Genomic DNA, 20,844 nt, shown 5'->3' on the forward strand with positions numbered 1-20,844 from the left:
TTTTTCTTACCCATCTGTCCCCCTCCCTCTCTCTCTCCCCTCCCCGCCACCCTAGATTCTCATTCTCTCTTTACGCAATCAAAATTTCCCTACTCTTGTACCACTGCACATGTCTGTATGAGAGCTCTTGCTACCAATGACTCAACTTTGACACTTGGAGGAAGAGAAAGACTGCACAATTTGATATACTACATTTACTGTCTTCCTCTATTGATTTCTACAAATGCTATTGATAAGACATAGTATGTCCTTTAGACTCATTTCATGACAACCCACAATTCTGCTTATTGTTACAGTTGCATGGCTGTCATTAATACTGCTGTGTTTTCTGGGTAGTTACCTTGTACTGAATGGCTGACATGGTATATCCAAAGTAAGCTGATTATGTCAAGCATTGTGGTGCCTGGGAGCATACAATACAACATATTTTGGGTTGCCCCACCCTAAGACTGCTGGAAGACCCAGGGGCAAGGACTAGCAGGAAAGTAGTGAACCACCCTCAACACCCTCAGTGTGCTGATCAACCTACTGTATACTGGTGTATGGCATGTGAAAGAAGAAGACATATCAAACGCTACAACGAGTAATGGGTATCCTGGTGATCAAGTCTTCACAGACTAAATACAAGGCACGGAGCTCAATTAAGTTGAGGTGTTGTATAATTACAGCATGTATATTTATAAGACTCATAGGTCAATACAAATTGTTTGACTCATAAAAACAAGACATCATGTACACAGCAAACAATAACAAATGAGTAATGACAGCAACATAAAATGTACTACAACAAAATCATGAAAGGACAGTATTGACCTTCTACAAAGTAAATGTAGTTGTCTGCTATTCATATGCACACTATAAATAACATACTAGTACACATACACTGCTTAGCTGATAATGTATTGAATGGCAAAAGAATGCTGACATGTAGTACTGTTTACTTAAATAGAAATAATCTAAAGAGTACTATAAAGATTTAAAGGGATGGTATAGTTTTTGGTTGTGATGGGGGGATTCAAATCATAACTTTTTGAGAGATAATGAGAAATCACCTATGAAATATTGAAGAGTACACAATTCTTTGAGAGGAATTCAAAGTTTTGATGAAATTGGTTTTGAAGTGGCTGAGATACAGAAAAGTAAGACAAAGTGGTCCTAACTAGAATTATCACTGAAGGTGATTAATACCCCCACCCCTAGTGTCGCTTTATAGGATGTGATGTCATGAGGGCAATGACGTTAAGACCAAGTTTGTGCACTTGTTGAATTGGAAACATAATAATTTTAGTTTACTGTACAATTACAGATTTGACACTGAGTTCCACAAGGTTTGGGTAAAAAGTGTGGTTACCATGGCAATGCATTGTCTGATACAAACAAAAGGGACATTTTGCATAACTACACTTAAAGACCATCATACACACCAAATCTGACCTTCATAGCTTGAATGGTTTATTTTGATACAAAAATGAGTGGCTACCATGGCAACACATTTTCCTTAAACTAGCACATTGGTGTCTTGCAAAACTAAACTTCTAGATCATGATACATACTAAATTTGACTTTAATTGCTTGAATGATGGAAAAGTTATTCCGATCTGCAAGGTTCTGGTAAAATTGTGGTTACCATGGCAACTGTTTGTGTGACAAACACAAAAATTATGTGTTCCACATCTATACCTCAGGGCCATAATGCCTACCAAATTTGGTTTCAATTGCTTCAAAACTGTGAAAATTGTTCACTCCACAGGATTTTAAAAAAAAACATGCGGTTACCATGGCAATGCATTGTCCGATACAAATACAAAGGACATTTCGCAAAACTACACTTAAAGAGCATCATACACGCCAAATTTCACCTTCATAGATTAAATGGTTCAATTTGATACAGAAAATGAGTGGTTACCATGGCAACACATTTTTCTTATAACACATTGGTGTCTGGCATAACTACACCTCCCGATCATCATACATACTAAATTTGACCTTGATTGCTTGAATGATGTGGAAGTTATTCAATCCACAAGGTTTTGGTAAAATTACGGTTACCATGGCAACGCTTTGTCCGACAAACACAAAAATCATGTGTTCTACATCTATGCCTCAAGGCCATAATGCCTACCAAATTTGATTTCAATTGCTTCAAAACTGTGGAAGTTGTTTACTCCACAAGATTTCGAAGAAAACATGCTGTTACCATGGCAACGCTTTGTCAAGTACAAACACAAAGAGTGTCTTGCATAACTACACCTACAGACCATCATAGATACCAATTTTGAAATTGATTGCTTAAATACTATGGAGGTTATTCAATCCATAAGGTTTTGGTAAAATTATGGTTACCATGGCAACGCATTGTCTGAAAAACACTAAAAACATGTCTTGCACATCTATACCTCAATATCATCATTTACCCTAAGTTTCATTTAAATTGCTTCAAAACTGTAGGAGGAGTTCGCGACGCAAGATTTTGCAACAGACCGACCGACCGCCCGACCACCCGCCCGCCCAACCAACATCGCGGTGATTCCTATATACCCCCGTCACCCTACGTGTGGCGGGGGTATGATAAAAGGTGAGTCCCACCTTTTATTGTGAACTCTTAGTTTTTAAATATCTCAGCCCTTTCAATACAAATTTTCATCAAATAAACTCTGAATTCCTCTTGGAATTGCATGCTTAAGCGGTTTCTCATTATCTCTCAGAGTTAAAATCTGATCCTCCCATCTCAACCAAAACTAAACTATCCCTTTAGCTTTGGCTGATGAGATCATTCTATACTTTACATCATACCATAACTTGTCCTCAAGCAAGAGAACCTATGATTGTCCCTTAATGATGTAATTATGGAGAACTATTCATCAAAATGAGTATAGTGTATGTATGAGGGACTATCATAGAGTGGTACATGTACAAACAAAAGCTACCATAAAATAATCATAAAACCACTGAACACACACTGACAAGAAACTACTAGTAATGTTATACATTAAGAAATAGAAAACACCACACGTTGACAACTGTTTGTCACAGCTAAAGATTAGTATGTTAAATTAAATTTGAACTAAAAACAAATTACAGGACACACACTCATTGCAAAATTGCACCATGTCATGTCTAAAACTTGCATTTGAATTGCACTGCTGCTCAGTATGTCCAATCACATCTATGCAAATATCAATCCCACATTTTGACATCAACATAGTCTAGAGAATAATGAAGAAACCAAGAAAAATTCATTCACGTCAGCAATGGAAAAGTAACTGAATACTGTAAAACATGATATTTTCATGGCATGAAATTTTTGCGAATTTGGAGCCAACGCCCTTTTCCGCGGCATGAAATTTTTGCGAGTTGCTGCTAACAGTCAATGTGTATAGTGCAGACAAGAACTTACACGTGCATTTTAATTTCGCGAATCTTGGCACTCGTGAAATTCATGAAATTAAACTAGAAATGTCGCTTTGGCGACTGGTATGCCTCCGCCATAATGCATGATTTTCCCAATAGGTCTAGATAGTATATGTGGACAATGTGTGATTACATTTTCACAAAATTGGCAAAATATTGAAATGACAAGTTTGTCACAAATGTGTTGAATGTTCACCTTCCTTGACCTAGGTTTAATTGGATGAATAGGAGAGCATGTATCTAGGGATTTAAGGACTTTAACTTGACTTTGACCCATTCATACATTTAGGCATTGAGTAATTTTCAAGGTACAGGTGTGGAGAAAAAGTGCAATTTCTGAATTGAATAGTAAATTGTTACCATTTTCATCTGGTCCTTGACCCTAAAATTCATAAGATAATCACTTTCAGGTAGAACATGCATAATATGTACTAAGTTTCAATATAACTTGAGTCACTTCCGAGATATGGAGGAAAAAGTTAGTTCAGCACTTTCACTTGATCTTTGACCTTTTGGCCTTTGAGGCAAAAAAAGAAGAAAAAAAAACTTTCCAGAGAATTTCTATTAGGTTACACATGCATACACCAAGTGTAAAGAAAAAATAACCCTGCTGGCATTGCATAAATATGAGGGAAATAGTAAAATTTTGAAGTATTGCACTTGACCTTTGACTCCTGACCTTTGACCCCATGAACCCTAAATTCTCTAGATAATCACTTCCAGTCAGTACATGTATATACTATGTTCCATGAAGATACCTTGAACAATTTTCCAAGGTACGGAGAAAAAAAAGAAGTTTTAATATTTTTACTTGACCTTTTGACCTTTGACCTCATGACCCAAACTTTCACCAGAGAATCTTAATTGGGTAATACATGTATACACTAAGTTTCAAGAAAATATCTTCAGGATTCAATAGATATGGTGGAAATAGTGAAATTTTATGTATTTGACCCTGACCTTTTGACCTTTGACCTCATGACCCAAACTTTCACCAGAGAATCTTAATTGGGTAATACATGTATACACTAAGTTTCAAGAAAATATCTTCAGGCATTCAATAGATATGGTGGAAATAGTGAAATTTTATGTATTTGACCTTGACCTTTTGACCTTTGACCTTGAGCATGTGCCTCCAAAAGTTGATAGGCACAACTTCACCCCCTAATACACATACATGCCAAGTTTCATTAGGATACCTCAACAGGTTTTGATAGTTACCTTGTCCACAAAATTCATTACGGACGGACGGACGGAAGGACGGACGGACGGACGGACGGACGGACGGACGGACAGCCCGAAAACATAATGCCTCCGGCACCACTTCGTGGCGGAGGCATAAAAATGCACACGAACATTCCTCATTTTACAGGAAGCATGCCTTTACCAGGTGTCCTCTGTCTTTTACACAAACAAATTCTGTGGCTTTTCCATGACTTGAAAATTATAACAATTCAAATTTACGGTATCTTACTCTATTAGAAGCAATGTCATACAGACTTGAAAGAGTAGCATTAGAAAATGGACAATCTTTCATTACAATGGAAATACAGTGGACCCCCGTTATAACGAAGTCCTCGGGACAGGCAGTTTTTTTTTTTATATATATAATTGAAATTTCGTTATAACTGAACAAATAAACAATAAAAATACAAAGAGAGGAAAATGTTGAGGTATGAATTTTTACTTCATTGTAAACATAATTTTGTTACAACTGTGTTTGTTATAACGGGAGTGCACTGTATGTCAAATAAGACGAAATGGGGATCACCAATTGGCATCATTTCAGTAAAGTCTGTGTTCACAGGTTTCCTGGTTCTCTCATGACAGTGGATCATGCTATCATTATGGTGCATTCAAACCTCAACAGTTTTGAAAAATCAAGATAGAAAATATTGCAACCCTTCCTTTTTTTACTCCTTTATTAGGAGACAGAAGTATGACAGACTTGTGGAACTACTTTTTAGCCAGGAAATTATTTCAGGACAAGAGCTTTCACAAAAGAATAATTGATACATGAATTACTACAGCCATACTCTCTGGTATGTGGTCTTTGGTGAGCTATTAAGCTTGCCTCTCAGTGCATTCAAATTATGCTAGACTTACTACACTGCACAATGATCCATTCTGAATACAACCTCGCTATTTGCCTAGAAATACCATATGTACACTAAACCAGAGTTTAAATAAAATCTCTCCAGAATTTCTCTTCAAATTCTTTATATTATGATTTGCATCATGATGGTCAACATTTGCTTGAAGTTGTTACTGTTGTACAAGTGAAAAGTACACTGGTTGAGCATCGGGTATTTACAAAGTCAAACACATTTGTCAACTAAATGTGCTGTGAGGTACATTTACCATAAGTTACTTTCATACAATGCCTTGATTAATACTGCCTAACAATCAAACACTGAGCGGGTTCCTATATCTCTACGTCCCATCTCCTTCATAAGCCTGTGAATCTCTGAAGTAACAAAAAATAAAATAGAAGTGACTGAAAGACACACAATAGACATCAGTTCAAGAATTATATTCTGCTTTTCAAGAAAAGCAATAGAATACAGAGTTGTAGAAATCACAAATTACTAATTCTACAAGGCATGAAAAATGCCTCAAATACATGTAGCTATCAGGCTAACAATCACAAGAACTTCAACAAGTATGCAACTTACATGGGATATATAGAAAAGACATCATTGAGCATTAAATGAGTTCTCTTACAAATATTTTTTACATACTCGCAAAGGAAGATGAGCACAGCTTTAATGAGTCTGGAGTCAACTTGAGTCAACTTTAGGATAATTTATATTTAAAAAAAAAAAGAATTTGAATAAAAGCTGTTGCATACAATGTAACTGCTTTACATTTGAAAAAAAAAATTGCAAAGTTAGGCTCATGGTATCACTGTGACTATCTAACAATCAGTAACATGTCATGGGATGTCCAATAAGAATGTCAAATGAATCATATACTGTAAAAGTGGAAATTTCGCGGTGTTCAAATTTTCGCGCATTTCGCGCAACCAGAAACTAGCGCGAAAATAAAAGCACACGACTATTTTTGCTTGCCATATGTGCCTGTGCGTGATGTCTTGATTCCGTGGAATTAAAAACACGCGAAACTCTTCCGACCCGGCCAAGCGCGAAAAATTAGTCATGCGAAATATCCACTTTTACAATAACTTTAGTAGCCGTGATATACCATGCATCCTGACTCTCTCATTTTGTCAAAAGAAAAAAAAAAAAAAATAATACAGAATGAACAAATCATAAGGGAAATAGAAAAAGTGATCATCATTTTTGTTCGTCAAAGGGAATCACTTTCTCTGCTTCAATAAATATGTTAAGAACGAGGTTTAACTTCACTTTCTAGAATCTTGAGCAGAGTTAAGAAAAAAGTGACAATAAATATTTGCTGAGAAAACACATATTTGTGATGTCTCACAGAGTGTTAAAACTGAATTTGAAAATGACACGAAAACACTAAAAACCTTTGTCTGCTTCCCATCCTTTACACCAATACTCAATGTATCTGCGATTTATGCATACAGATTCAAAACAGCTGTCCTGGAACTACTGTGGTTCTACAGGTGCCATACGATTGAATGTCAGATCAAAATCTATATATTGAAGCAAGCAGTATGCCTCATTTGCATCATATCTGACATATTGTGTCCATAACTTAATCAGGATATATTATCATGGAACTATTGATACCATAATTATTCAACGTATTTGATAGGGCAGGCCTGGCACTTACATGTAATGCATTTTAAGCCTTTGTGAAGAGCCTTTGTAAATGGTTGGTAATCCTTAGGTATTGTAGTTAGTTATTACCCAAAGTACCACATGGTAAAAATACAGCAAATGAAGTTCTCTTTGTGTGGCACTTCACCAAGGGGACAGATTACCATTTCATGTAACACAATTTTATCCTAGACAGTTTACCCAAAACTTGATGATGATAACATCCTTGATATATTTGTCTGTGTCTGAAGTGGCAAACATTGGCTTGACTCTGTCACTTTTGTACTAGTGCTTTTACTGAACTTTCTCTTCATGGTAAACTGTGCCTATCGACCTGCTTTTGGTCCCAACTCTTTTACATACATGTACTAGTCGTAGGAGATCATTATTTTCACTTTTTAACAAAACTCCTACAAAGGTACCTTTAACAGCACCATATTTCTATAGCACTCTTGTATTAGCACCACATTTTGTTCTGAACTAAAGAACTGTTTCACTGTACCTTTTTATAGCACTCTTGTATTAGAATCACATTTTGATATGAACTAAAGGAATTATTTCACTGTGACCTGTGATGTACAATACATATCATATCATGCACTATGCAGATTATTAAATTATCTTGTGAGAAATCATGCATAATTTAGAGACGATATAAATGTAATGACTAAGGATCAAAATTCAAAATGCAAAAGCCTATCCTTTCTTAGCCTTTCTCTTTTTTTAAAGCAATAACAATGCTGCACACTGGCACTGGTCCAACGGTCCAGGATCAGTAAAAATCACTGTCGGACCAGTAACTTTTTGAGGAATAGAGCAGTAAAAATTGGAAAAAACTGGGTACCTACTGGTCTGGCCTGTCTGTCACACCAGTAGAAAAAAATGGGTTAGTGTGCAGCCCTGGCAATAACATACATTTCTGGCCAATGTTTGCAATTTGTTAAATACATGTACATACAACATGAGGCACAACACTGAATACAGACATCATCCAGTATACAAATGACGCACAGGTCTGAGTGCGTCAGTCGGAATTGTGTGCATAAGGTAACTATGGAATGCTTAACCCACGAGGCGAAGCCGAGTGGGTTTAGGCTAAATTCCATAGTTACCGCATGCACACTATATTCCGACTGACGCACGAAAAGACATGTGCGTCATCTGATTTATAGAATGGGTAATTTTCTTGTCAAAAACCCATTTTTCTATGTGTTACCCGATGACAAAATTACTGGATGCATTTCCTTTTGGCTTGCCGTAAACAAGCATGCATCAGTTTTTACTGGACGCACGGCCAGCCATGCATCAGTATTTACTGGACGCATGGCCAACCTGAGTGCGCGAACGCTTGCTTAGTGCGCAAACCTTTGTTACAAGTACGCGTACTCTTGCTACAAGTGCGCGATAACATGTTTACCACGGTGACTCAGCGTACGTAGCGTGCGGCCAGTAAAAATCAACACATAGCTCTCGACCAATCAGATAGCAGGATTCTCGCTACCCATTCTATAATACATCCTGGACATGATATCAAGCATACATTCAGTACTGACTAATATCAGTACATTCAGGAACAGCTTTTGAAGTACTGGAGGGGCAATTCATACCTGTGGTGTAACCACAGTTAACAGATCAGGCCTACCTGAGTAGCCCAATCTACATCTGTCTATGATAATCAGCATGTAATGAATACAAGCAAAGCCAGCATACAAAGAGGTTTACCTATCTCATCGTATGAAATTGCTCAGAAATTGATGTATCATTCAATGAGAGAAATAACAGCCAACTACGTAACACATTTACAGAAAGAAAGGCATTTCATACCCAAACATAAGGAAATCAGGCTCATAAACTTTATATAATTCTTTCAGCAATTTAGGATTAACCTCAGAATAGTACTGACGAATGAGCTCCTTATCTGTATTTTTCCTAGGTGGCCCCTTGCCATAATCAGTAACATTCCACAATCCAGTTTTCTTCAAGACATAGGGGATGTCATCGCTAGCCTCTTCTAGCTTGCCTATGATGTCGTAGTCAATTGTGCAGGGCATATTTTGAGCAAAGATTGGCTTCCAATGCGGATTTACCCTGTGTTCCCCCGAGTCAATGAGGTAGCTGATGAACTCAGAGAAGGTCACGTTGGAACCAGAGCTGTCATCAGCCATATTACTGCGATACTGTCTGATGATCTGCCTTGCCAGCTTGGAGAAGACAGCATTGTGATGGTCAACAAATTTGTCCCTATACCCAGACAAGATTCTTGAAAGCGGGTTTCGCACAAAGATAAACTTGGTGTACTGCTCCAGGTAATATTTAACCTCTTTCTCTTCAAACTTGGGCATCCACTGCAGTGCTTTATGTGAAAACAACTTCTGATTCGGCACATTCTGGAAGCCTTCAATGTCCTGAACTATGACTCGTTCCCAGTTGGTAGAGCCCACTTTGTACACAATGCTATAGATGAAACGGTGCTTCTTGTTAACAATCAGGGGACGGAGTCTGCTTTTATGTGATGCCAGGTAACTGGAGTCTTTTATTGTCTCATTGTAGAGGTAGTGGCACACTTTCCTTAATCGAGATTTCCTCTCCTCCTGCCTGGCCAACATCTGCTTCCACCATTCTCCCTGATCAAATAAGAATAGTATAATAAAATGATGTTCATGGTATTGAAACAGCACGGTTGTTCAAAACACATGTGAAGCCTGTTTCTTCTACATCTTGTTGAATCACCTAAGTATGCATTGTAGAGCTAGCAAACTGCAGAAAAAATCTTTGATATGAAAATGTATCATACATATGAAACTGGCATACTATTTACATTATCTGAAATAAGGAAAAACAGGTTAAGGAACAAAATAATACACTTACATCAATAATTTGGGGAAAATAAGGAATCAGTCACTGACAATATATTTGTGCTTTGAATAAAGGGCAAAAATGACCCAGTTCAGACAGGCTCAATATCATTTCATGATTGTATCTCTAGACTGTTACCCATTGAGGACAGTTTGATTTTGCTAAAACATGCATTTCCCATAGACACCTGCCCGAGTATACTTGGGACTCGTCCTCAATGGGTTAAGTTTTACCTCCTGCTGTGCTGATTGGCACAGATGTCTGCAAATGAACAATAAATGAATAGGGATAAACCGCGTGTCAGCATGACTTTCCTATCATACTGAGCCACACTACTACACCTGAGTGGGCTTGCTAACTCACAACTAAGTCAAATTTAGATGCACACATTACTGAATGCTGTTGAAAAAGCTTAGCAATTTAAGCTCTATATGTGCCAAAAAGTTCAACACTAGCAGTAGGACATGGGTGTGTTTCTGGGTTTTCACTAACTTGTTTCAAGACATTCAGTGATCTCATAGAAGAAGAAAAAAAAAAAAACACTTCTACCAAAACTGTACACCTACACTTTCACAGAGGGTACAGCCCATAATTTTCATGTCTGATGATTTCAGCTGGAATGCTACATTCCAGTACAAAGATTGTGAGGGATTTTTCACATGAAACAGTGCAGGAACCTTCATTTTGAGTTACCTTCCCAAGGTCAGCTTACCGTAAATAGCGCCACCTCTTGGTCAACATTATCAGTAGTTTGCCTGAAGGGCTCTTCTTCGATCTCCCTCTTTGGTTCTGCGATGACAATGCTCTGAGTGTCTTCATTAGCTGTGAATATCATCAATATTTACAATGTAGGTACCTTAGATAAATGGTGTAACATGGATATTTAATGAACACATTCATCTACATAAACAATGCATGTATACAAGTTTGAAAAATTCAGAAGGTTCAATGTTGAGGCACATACAAATTTGTAGTAATTGTGTGTTTTAGCATATTGAAGACAGGTTACATCACTTCTAAACCTCCCTAAAGAACTTTACAGAACTATACACTGCTTGCCAGAAAATTAATTGAAGTTTTCTTTTTTTATTCCTTATGAACTCTCCACTGCTATTTGTCATCACTATGAACAAAGCAACAACAAAAAGATATTGTAATTGCTATATGATAAAAACTAGAAATGTCGCTATGGCGACTGATGCCTCCACCATAATGAATGATTCTCCCAATAGGTGCATAGTACAATGTCTTCACAATGTGTGATGACAGGTTTCACATAACTGGCAAAATATTGAAATGACAGGTTTGTCAGAAATATCTTGAATGTTCACTATCCTTGAACTGGGTTTGCTATAAATGTCTAAGAGTGCAGGTACACATATTTGGGGAATTATAGATTTTTACTTGACTTCTCACCGACCCTTTAATAATTTTATGCAATGAGTAATTCTCAAGGTATGAAGAAAGAGTGTAATTACAGTACAAAGCAGATTTTTTCTTTGCATTTAAACCTGGCCTTTGACCCTTAACCTTTGACCTTTGATCTTCTGGCTGGAAATTTCTCAGCGAATCTCCATTAGGTAATACATGTATGTTTTAAAACTAATAATGCAAGCATTGCATACACTAGTATATGAGGGAAATAGTAAAATTTTGAGGAGTTGACATTGACCTTTGACCCTCCTGACTATTGACCCATGACCCCTAAGTTCCCTAGATAATCCCTGCCAGTCAGTACATGCATATGTACCAAGTCCCATGAAAATACATTGAACCATTTGCGAGAAAAGTGAAATTGTAACATTTTCACCTAACCTTTGACCTTTTGACCTTTGACCTTATGACATGAAACTCTCTCTGGAGAATCTTTACGCAGTAGTACATGTCTACACTTAGTTTCAAGAAAATACCTTCGGGCATTGCATAGATATGGGGGAAATAGCATCATTTTAAGCATTTGACCTTTGACCTTTTGACCTTTGACCTCTTGCCAATGTCACTAAAATCTACTCAACTAATTGCCCCATCATACATCATCCTTGGACCAAGTTTGGTGAAAGCTGCTTCATCCAGTTTTGAGTTACTAGTATCACGTAAACAGATAAATTTTAGGATTTGACCTTGACCTTTAACCTTTGACATCTGTTCGATTTCTCTAAAAAACTAATCAAGTAATTGTCCCATCATACATCATTCTCGGACAAAGTCTGGTGAAATTTGCTCATTCAGTCTTGAGTTATCGCGTAAACAAATACAATTTCATGATATGACCTTGACCTTTGACCTTTGGCCGATTTCACCCAAAATCTATTCAAGTAATTGCCCTATCATACTTTATACTTACACCAAGTTTGGTAAAATTCCAGTCAATATTACTCAAGTTCTCGCGTAAACGAATGCGGACGGACGTACGGCGGACGGACAACACGAAAACATAATGCCTCCGCCACATAAAAAGGTATAATTTTGGGTAACAAAGAATCAAAACTACAGAGTGGCCTACACTGGAGTGATGAGAAAACTAAAAGTCAAGTGGAGTTTAAACAAAGTGGTTCTATGGGTCGTGTTTACTCTCACTAAAGCCACAAGTCAGTGAAACACACTGATGCATTCGGAGAGGTTTTGTGAATGTATTCATGCAGATTTTGAAAACATAACTTTTAAGGGTGTTAATCTAATGCCATAATTGTATTAGTACCAGTACTTTGTAAGAGGGAAAGGGTTCATTAGAAAGATAGCAATTGAGAGACATAATCCACTATAAATGCGGAACACAATTTTAGACTAAATCATAGCAACTGAGTTTAACTGAGCACTGGAATGAATTTGGCCATATGGACTTCAGTCTTTCTTAATCCTCAATTTCTGCTCCTTCTACCATGAAAAGCTATCTGTAGAGACAAGCAATGATGTCTATTACGTTTTGAGGGTGAAATGCGTTACAGTAATTTGCCAACTGAGCAAGTTGCACAGGCTGAACAAATGGGAATAGCTATAATGCATTGGCAACAGTTGGTGTAATAGATACCGCTAAATACAATCTACACAGTAAAACAGTGACTGAGTTTGAAGTGTACCTAACAATTACAAAGCAGGTTAGAAGGAACTGAAATTCATAGAGTGCACTTGTGGCACTGTAATATTTGCTCACTGAAAGGACTTGGTAATGTGATCAGTTTGCTTTACTGTGAGTTTGAAGTTTGCCACTCCCTTGACAATGTAACAATAGTCACAGCAATATTATGCTCTTTCCATTTGTTTATTTTTTTCAAAAGACATGTTTCTATTTCTTAGTGCTGAAGGAAGTGGTTCAGTGATATTCTCAAGACAAAAACAAACAAACAAACAAACACACACACACACACACACACACACACACACACACAAACACACATCTAAAACACTGCAAGACTACCATAAACAGAAATACACAGGGTATTCACAAAAGAAAACTTTTGAAGATACTCACACCTGAAGGTTGATACAAGCAATGTTATCACCAGATATCCCACAATGCCATTCAGGAACACCAGCAGCATTCGCTTGGGGTTCACTTTCATCATGAAAGCATGCCTGTGATTTACCTGTAAATATTACGAAGTAAAACCATGTAATGCATAATAAACTTATTAGTTGAATCAAATCAAATGTGTTTTGAAACTGACAATCAAAGTGCTGTAACATATGCTGGGTTTGCAGTTCACAATGTGTGAGTACTGAAAAGGACTGTTGGAATGAGGAGATATGAGATGATAGGAGAGGAAGAAGTGAGAAAGGAGAGTGAGCAAGAGTATTCTTTCTAGAGAGTGTGGTAGTCCTAAAAAGGACTGTGAACCAGAGAAGAGTATGGAGCAAGGAGAAAGGACTCAACGTTTCGGACAGTTGACTGTCCGTCCTCTGGAGTGAGTAAAGGCTGGAGATGCAGGAGATTAAGTAGGCATGATGCGGACGTGGGTATAGCCGGGGTGGTGGTCGTGGTGCGTATGCGGACGTGAGGGTAGACTGTTTGGGGTAGTACATGTTATGGGCGACGTGGGAGGAGTGGAGGTTGAAACGGGAAGTACTGATGCGTGTCGAGGGGGTGGTGGGCCGGGTCTCAAGTGAATCGGCAGTGATGGGAGTTGTGTCGGGCGGTGGGCGGGTTGAGATGGTCTCATGTAGAACCGGGAACCAGATATTGTTGGTGTGGAAGCCATTGTCTTGAGGTACGGTGTTGTGTTTGTGGATTTCGATGTCTTATCGGATTCTTCTGGAGTGCCATTGTGGGATGAGAGTGATGAGGTGGCTGCTGTCCCAGTCAATGCGGTGGTCTTCTTGCTGTGCATGTTTTATGATGGCTGATTTCTCCCAGTTGTTGAGTTGTTGGCAGGTCTTGTGTTCTTTCAGTCTGATGTCGAAGTTGTGGCCTGTTTCCCCGATGTAAACTTTGCCGCACTCGCATGGTATGCTGTAAACACCTGGTTGCTTGTTGGGTGGGTTCTTGTCTTTGTGGGAATGGAGGACGGAGTGTAGCTTGTGGGAGGAGCGATGTCTGACTTGGATGTTGGCCGATCTGATGATGCGTTGAAGTTGGTGGGATGTCAACGCAAGCAAGCCTATATGGATGGACTGAAAATTCTGGACCTACAGTCTCTACACTATAGGAGGAGAGGTGATGCCATCAATTTTTAAGATTCTCAATGGAATAGTGAGACTCAATCCCAGCCATTACTTCACTCTGTCAAATAACACCCATACTTTTGGACATTCCCTCAAGATTTCTGAGCAAAGCTGTCTCTTGATTCAAGGAAATGCTTCTTCAGCAACCGAGTAGTGTCTGATAGGAACAGCCTTCTTGAAGAAGTATTAATGAACTCTAGCTCGATCGACATGTTTAAAGCAAGGTTGAATACAGTAATTGCTGGTGGCCTGAACGATTTAGCCTTCCCTGACCAAAATGTCCAATCTACATTAATGGGGGCGCTGTGGCATAGTGTATAATACTCTCGACTTCAAATCGGAGGACACGAGTTTGATTCCCGCCCAGTGCATACGCCCTCGGACAAGATGATTTTGCTCACTATGTCCCTCTCGACCCAGGTGTATAAACGGGTACCTGGCAATGCTAGGGTAATATTACTAAGTATTAATGATGATAGGGCAGGGCCCTCTGGTTGTAGTGCAGTGGAAACACTGAAGAGGCTACCCTGGATAAATAAGACCTTATTATTACCTCCACCAAGGAAGGAGGTTATGCTTTCATCGGCGAGGTACCACGCAGCTGGAAGCAGATGACATAAAAAAAAAGGATTCTATATTGGGAAATTGGACAATTTTTCAACACGTGGGGATGGGTGGAAATTAGCTGCTTGGCGGAGGTCTGCGCTCTGAGTCTAAGAGCGCTTTTCTAATTATTATTATTATTATAATCATGAACCAACAAAATTGTAGATCAATAGAATTACGCAGACAAATATTTTCATATAATAATTATTATTTTCTAATTTCTAATTTATGTACTACTTGACAATTGGAAAAGCAAGGGATGTAAACTCAAAATCTGCTCACTGTTTGAACTGACTGACAATCACATGCTCATTCCTTTCCTTGCTGCTTGGATTTGAATATATTCAAGAGCTTTATACACAGTTAAGGGACTGTACATTTCTGGTTGAGGTGAGGATTTAGCTTTTAACGTTTTGCGAGATATTCAGAAACCACTCCATGAGATGTCAAAGAGCATGCAATTCTAAGGCCAAGAGGCGTCACAAAAGTTTATTTGATGAAAATCGGTTTTGAAATGGCTAAGATATCCAAAAACAAGGTGAAACAAAGAGATCCTAATAAAAGTTGTGGCCTGTCGCCTTTATTCAATTATCACTTAATACTGTAAATCGAGGAATGTTCGCGTGCATTTTAATTTCGCAAATTTCGCGAGCGCCTAGATTCGCGAAATTAAAATGCACACGAAAGTTCATGTCTACACTATGTGCATTGAATGACAGTGGCAGTTCGCGAAAATTTCATGCCGCAAAAGAGGCCGTCAGCTCCAATTCGCGAAAAAGTCATGCCACGAATATGTTCTACACTACAGTAACCTCATTCTCAGTCATTTGAAAACCAATTTTCATCAAATAGGCCTAAACGTTGAATCCTTCTTAAACATGCTCTATCGTATTTGTTATTGTTATTTCATAAGACTAACCAGAGGTTTCTCATTATCTCACTCAGCGTCTCAGGAATGTTAATATTGTTATAAACCTGAATCCTCACCTAAAAGAGTACTGTACGGTCCCTTTAAAGTAGCCCACTTTCTTCTCTTCAAACATTTTCATACCACCATTGGCACCAACTTCTGATCTACATGCTGCTTATGCACACATGCTAGTTCGTACGACATACTGCTACTGTAGTAAACTGCAGTCTCTCTTACTAGGTCTAATTAGCTATTCACAGGTACAGCCCTGTCGCTGTTCAGCAAGTCGCGACCTACCAGACCTCGAAGGAAAACCTCCCGCCGCGAGGCCGTGGTATCCCGAGCAGCACCCCGGTCCCGGCCGGTACCGACAATGTCGGATCACGGCGAAATTTCTCCATTCTAAAACTGCGTAATCACGTCTATGATTGCCAATTAACACAAAAATAATAGTTACTCTTCTATCAAGTCGACCGACTTACATGAATGGTTACTTACTTGTCAGTTTTAAGGGCTGGCTGGACAGGTTCCTTGTTGCTGATGGAAGAGGCGCCGTGGTGGATGGAATCAAATCGAATACATTACGTACAGTGTACTAGTATACTAGTACTAGTACAGTACCCAATTATAAGATGATCAACTCTCCCGATTTTACACGGCCGCTGGTGAAACGCAAGTGACTGCCGCCCTCTAGCGTTCAGCGGGATTGAACCTGTGTCAGAAGCATTATCGATCTTATAGTGGAGGTCATATTTCTCATTTGACTTTTAAACATCATAAATGTGTTTTTGATGAGATTTGCACCTACATCATATGGGAAATTACACATTCAAGGGTTATAAAGCTTCTCAAAGGGACATTTTTGAAACTCATGCCCTTTGAGGTTTAAAAAAAAAATGTAGTGTGGATCAGTTCTTCATAAGATGAATACCTAGAGGCAGGCAGTAATATTTGATTATGGGGGTGTCATCATCACATTATTGCCTACAAAATACTTGAAAAGACTTTGTTTTGTCAAACAGACTAACTTTATGAAGTTTGACCTGTTTCAGTGGTAGCCAAACAAAGAAATACATTAAAATAACACAGTCATTCAAAGTTGTGTGATACTGATGCCTGCTATGTACAAAGATCTATCTATACCACAACAACATAATAAGAAAACAAATTGTAGCCAAACAGAGTTGGGGGGGGGGGGGGGGGGGTAGAGGAGAGAGGTGGGGGGGGGGGTAGGAAGGGGAAGGGGGAGGGAGGAAGAGATATGACACAATAGATCAACATAAACCAGCAGAGTTTGTATGGGATGAATACTTCCCATAGACTTGTGTGCATTGCATGCATCCTCTATAGTGGAGGTCATATTTCTCATTTGACTTTAAAACATCATAAATGTGTTTTTGATGAGATTTGCACCTACATCATATGGGAAATTACACATTCAAGGGTTATAAAGCTTCTCAAAGGGACATTTTTGAAACTCATGCCCTTTGAGGTTTAAAAAAAAAATGTAGTGTGGATCAGTTCTTCATAAGATGAATACCTAGAGGCAGGCAGTAATATTTGATTATGGGGGTGTCATCATCACATTATTGCCTACAAAATACTTGAAAAGACTTTGTTTTGTCAAACAGACTAACTTTATGAAGTTTGACCTGTTTCAGTGGTAGCCAAACAAAGAAATACATTAAAATAACACAGTCATTCAAAGTTGTGTGATACTGATGCCTGCTATGTACAAAGATCTATCTATACCACAACAACATAATAAGAAAACAAATTGTAGCCAAACAGAGTTGGGGGGGGGGGGGGGTAGAGGAGAGAGGTGGGGGGGGGGGGTAGGAAGGGGAAGGGGGGAGGGAGGAAGAGATATGACACAATAGATCAACATAAACCAGCAGAGTTTGTATGGGGTGAATACTTCCCATAGACTTGTGTGCATTGCATGCATCCTGTATAGGGCTCACACCCATAAATATTTCCCCATAGGGATGTGTGTTAAAAATCAAATTTCAAAAAATTCTGTAAAACAGCTGGGAGAAATGAGGTGTTTCAGCTTCACTAACCTGGATAAGTTAGATATACCCTTTCATCCATCAAATTCTCAGGGTGGATAATTCAGTTCAAATTCTGTCCAGGGGTCCGAAAAGCCAGACTACGAGTTCTTGTCACTCAAAAAATCACCCATTTTCCATACACGTACGCAATGAAATATAGTCCCCTCAAATTCCACCAGAAAAGCTTTCATCTTCCAACCAATACGCAATTTGTAGAGGAATTTATACTCAATATCTACAGCTTGTGTCAACCTATAGGAATTTTTAGATTATAGGCCTTTTCAGCGCTCTTACTTTCAATTATTACTTTTTACGTGAATGAAATTATACATTTCTGGAGCGAAAACTGATCAAAAAATCCACTGCTATATCATATTTTCTCTAAATATATGAGGGTATTTTTTTCTCCTTATGAAAGTGGCAAGAATTTTTGTCAACTTCACATGTTCGCTGAAATGTTAAATTTTGTAGTAATTCTATAACCTCGCTTGAAAATCATTTCACAATTCTAATTCTTGTAAGACTTATCATATTTTGTATTTAAGCAATTAAAAAGGTTTAAAACATATTTCTATGGGTACCTATTGTGGGTTAAAATTTCAAATTCAATTACATAAGTTTCTTTGACACAATACACGTTCACTCTATTTTTTTTTTTGCCATTTTCGTGAAAAGAAAAATATTTATGTTTAAGAACAAAATAAACAGACCTTTAGCAGCTAACAATCATCATGACTATAACTTATGTTTCTATGACATTTCTCAAGATATAGTTTCTATAATTTACTCAACGGTTTATTCAGTTCAATCAAAAAGTTCTCCAGAGAGCTTTCACAACTTTCCCGGATCATTCAGGCTACACATGCACAACAGGGACTGTTATTCAACACTGCATTTACAGAACAGAGATGGCTCAGATATAAACTGGACTTCTACTTATTTGGATTTTTATGATTGAAACAACCACAAAATTATGGCAATTAATATCAATCCAGAGTTATACAGTAGGTTCTTTATTCAACTGAATACCTGACAATTAGAGTGAATTATTTGACTACTAAGCACCGGCGTAGCCGGTGGAGGGGGGGGGGGGGGGAGATTTGGACCGGGGATTTGGAAGGCGGGGGGGGGGGGGATGAAAAATTGCGTGTATACTGTAAGCATATGCATGATGCCGCTAGCTTTCAACCTTTTATTAAGATCATAATTTTTTCAATATTCCATTCAAAGTGTGCACCAGATCGTTAAATTTAATTCTAAAATAGCAAAATCTTCCCCGCATGGGGGGGGGGGGGGAGGGGGGATCTCACAACCTCCCCGCCACACTTCGGTCCTTTTCCTGGCACATTTAGACAGATTCAAAAATGTTTCATTTAAGTTTGCATCAGATCCATGACTTCATATCTATTAAATGTAAAAGTTTCCTAATCCTCGTTTAATTTACCTTTCCCCCGCTCGGTCGCTGTCGGTTCTATCCATTGATTTAGACTCTGTGAGCACTTTGGGGATTGACAATCATTTTCCGAATGATTCCACAAAAGTGCGCACCTTCTTATGTCAATCGTATAAACTGCAAACGTTCCGTTAGGGAGGGGGCTACCCCTTAATTCCCACACCGTCCCCCTTCCCCTGACAACTTCCACGTATCATTAACTTTAGTAGGCCTACACGATGATGTCGCACACTGGGAACGAGATGCCACAATTTAGTCATTCAATTATCTGTGAATATTTCTTTTTCTTACTTTTTTTGATAGAAAAAATCCAACATTTTACCAAAAGTGTACACCAGATCGCTGAATTTCAGGTCTGAAAATGCAAAATCTTCCTTGCGTGGGAGGCTCCCCTCCTACACCCTCGCACAGATCTTTCAACTCCAAGTTCCCCTCCCCCAATCGTGAAAACGAATCGACGCCCCTGTCCCTTCCATTCCCTTTGCCCTCTCGGTCACTCCGCTCTCTCACAGATTTGTAATGTTTTGGCCTACCCCATCGATTAAACAGAACGATGCCCCTGGGGGGGGGGGGGGATTGCTTTAATTGACTTAAATCAAGAAAATTTAGAAACGTAGTACATTGTATAGGTATAAGGAAATATATGCTTCATTATTACATACAAAGAAATGAATATCCATATTACCATTTTATTGATTTCATTTTTTTTTGCATTATGCAGGGCGAGGCTATGCTTTTAAAAGTCAGGGTGTCAAAATCGTCTTTCAAAACGAAAACAAAAGAAAAGCAAAACAGCAACAAACAGGTCTTTATGTTTTTGAGGTGCAATTTTCGGCCGAAAGTCGGCTGACAAGCAAAAACAAAACCAAAAAAAAAGAAACAAAACAAAACAAAACAAAAACAAAAAGAAGAAGAAAGAGTCTACATATGTTTTGCTGCCACTGCCCTCCCATCTTAAATTCCATGCAAAAAATGTCGGGGATGCAAACATTCAATCCCTTTGTCTTCTGAAAAAAAAAATAGGGGGGGGGGAGGTGGCAGCCCCCCCCCCCCTCAAGCTCCCCACCAAGCTCCCCCCCCCCCCCAAAAAAAAAAAAAAAATGTTGCGCCAGTCCAATTCAATTCAATTCATTTTATTTTCATACT

General features: G+C 38.5%; 1 protein-coding gene across 1 annotated transcript; it reads right to left on the minus strand.

The window, feature by feature from the left end:
* Positions 1–8,959: 8,959 nt before the first annotated feature.
* On the minus strand, positions 8,960–16,770 carry LOC139719389 (carbohydrate sulfotransferase 14-like). Its single transcript, XM_071630806.1, has 4 exons — positions 16,690–16,770; positions 13,486–13,600; positions 10,729–10,838; positions 8,960–9,784 (listed from the first exon to the last, which is right to left on the minus strand). Exons 2-4 carry the CDS (start codon positions 13,577–13,579, stop codon positions 8,960–8,962), a joined length of 1,029 nt encoding a protein of 342 aa, XP_071486907.1. The 5' UTR covers positions 13,580–13,600; positions 16,690–16,770.
* Between the last annotated feature and the right edge of the window lie 4,074 nt (positions 16,771–20,844).

This window comes from Diadema antillarum, unplaced genomic scaffold, assembly GCF_040938485.1.
Source record: "Diadema antillarum isolate AM-2024a unplaced genomic scaffold, OU_Dant_1.0 scf00000110, whole genome shotgun sequence".
Taxonomy (NCBI): domain Eukaryota; kingdom Metazoa; phylum Echinodermata; class Echinoidea; order Diadematoida; family Diadematidae; genus Diadema; species Diadema antillarum.

Bases quoted from the DNA above. Each gene is read 5' to 3' on its own strand.
- LOC139719389 (XM_071630806.1), bottom strand. From the start codon at position 13,579: ATGATGAAAGTGAACCCCAAGCGAATGCTGCTGGTGTTCCTGAATGGC. The intron at 10,839-13,485 runs GTGAGTATCTTC...TGATATTCACAG, and splicing joins GCTTGTATCAACCTTCAGGT to CTAATGAAGACACTCAGAGC. The intron at 9,785-10,728 runs GTAAGCTGACCT...TTATTTGATCAG, and splicing joins AAGAGGTGGCGCTATTTACG to GGAGAATGGTGGAAGCAGAT.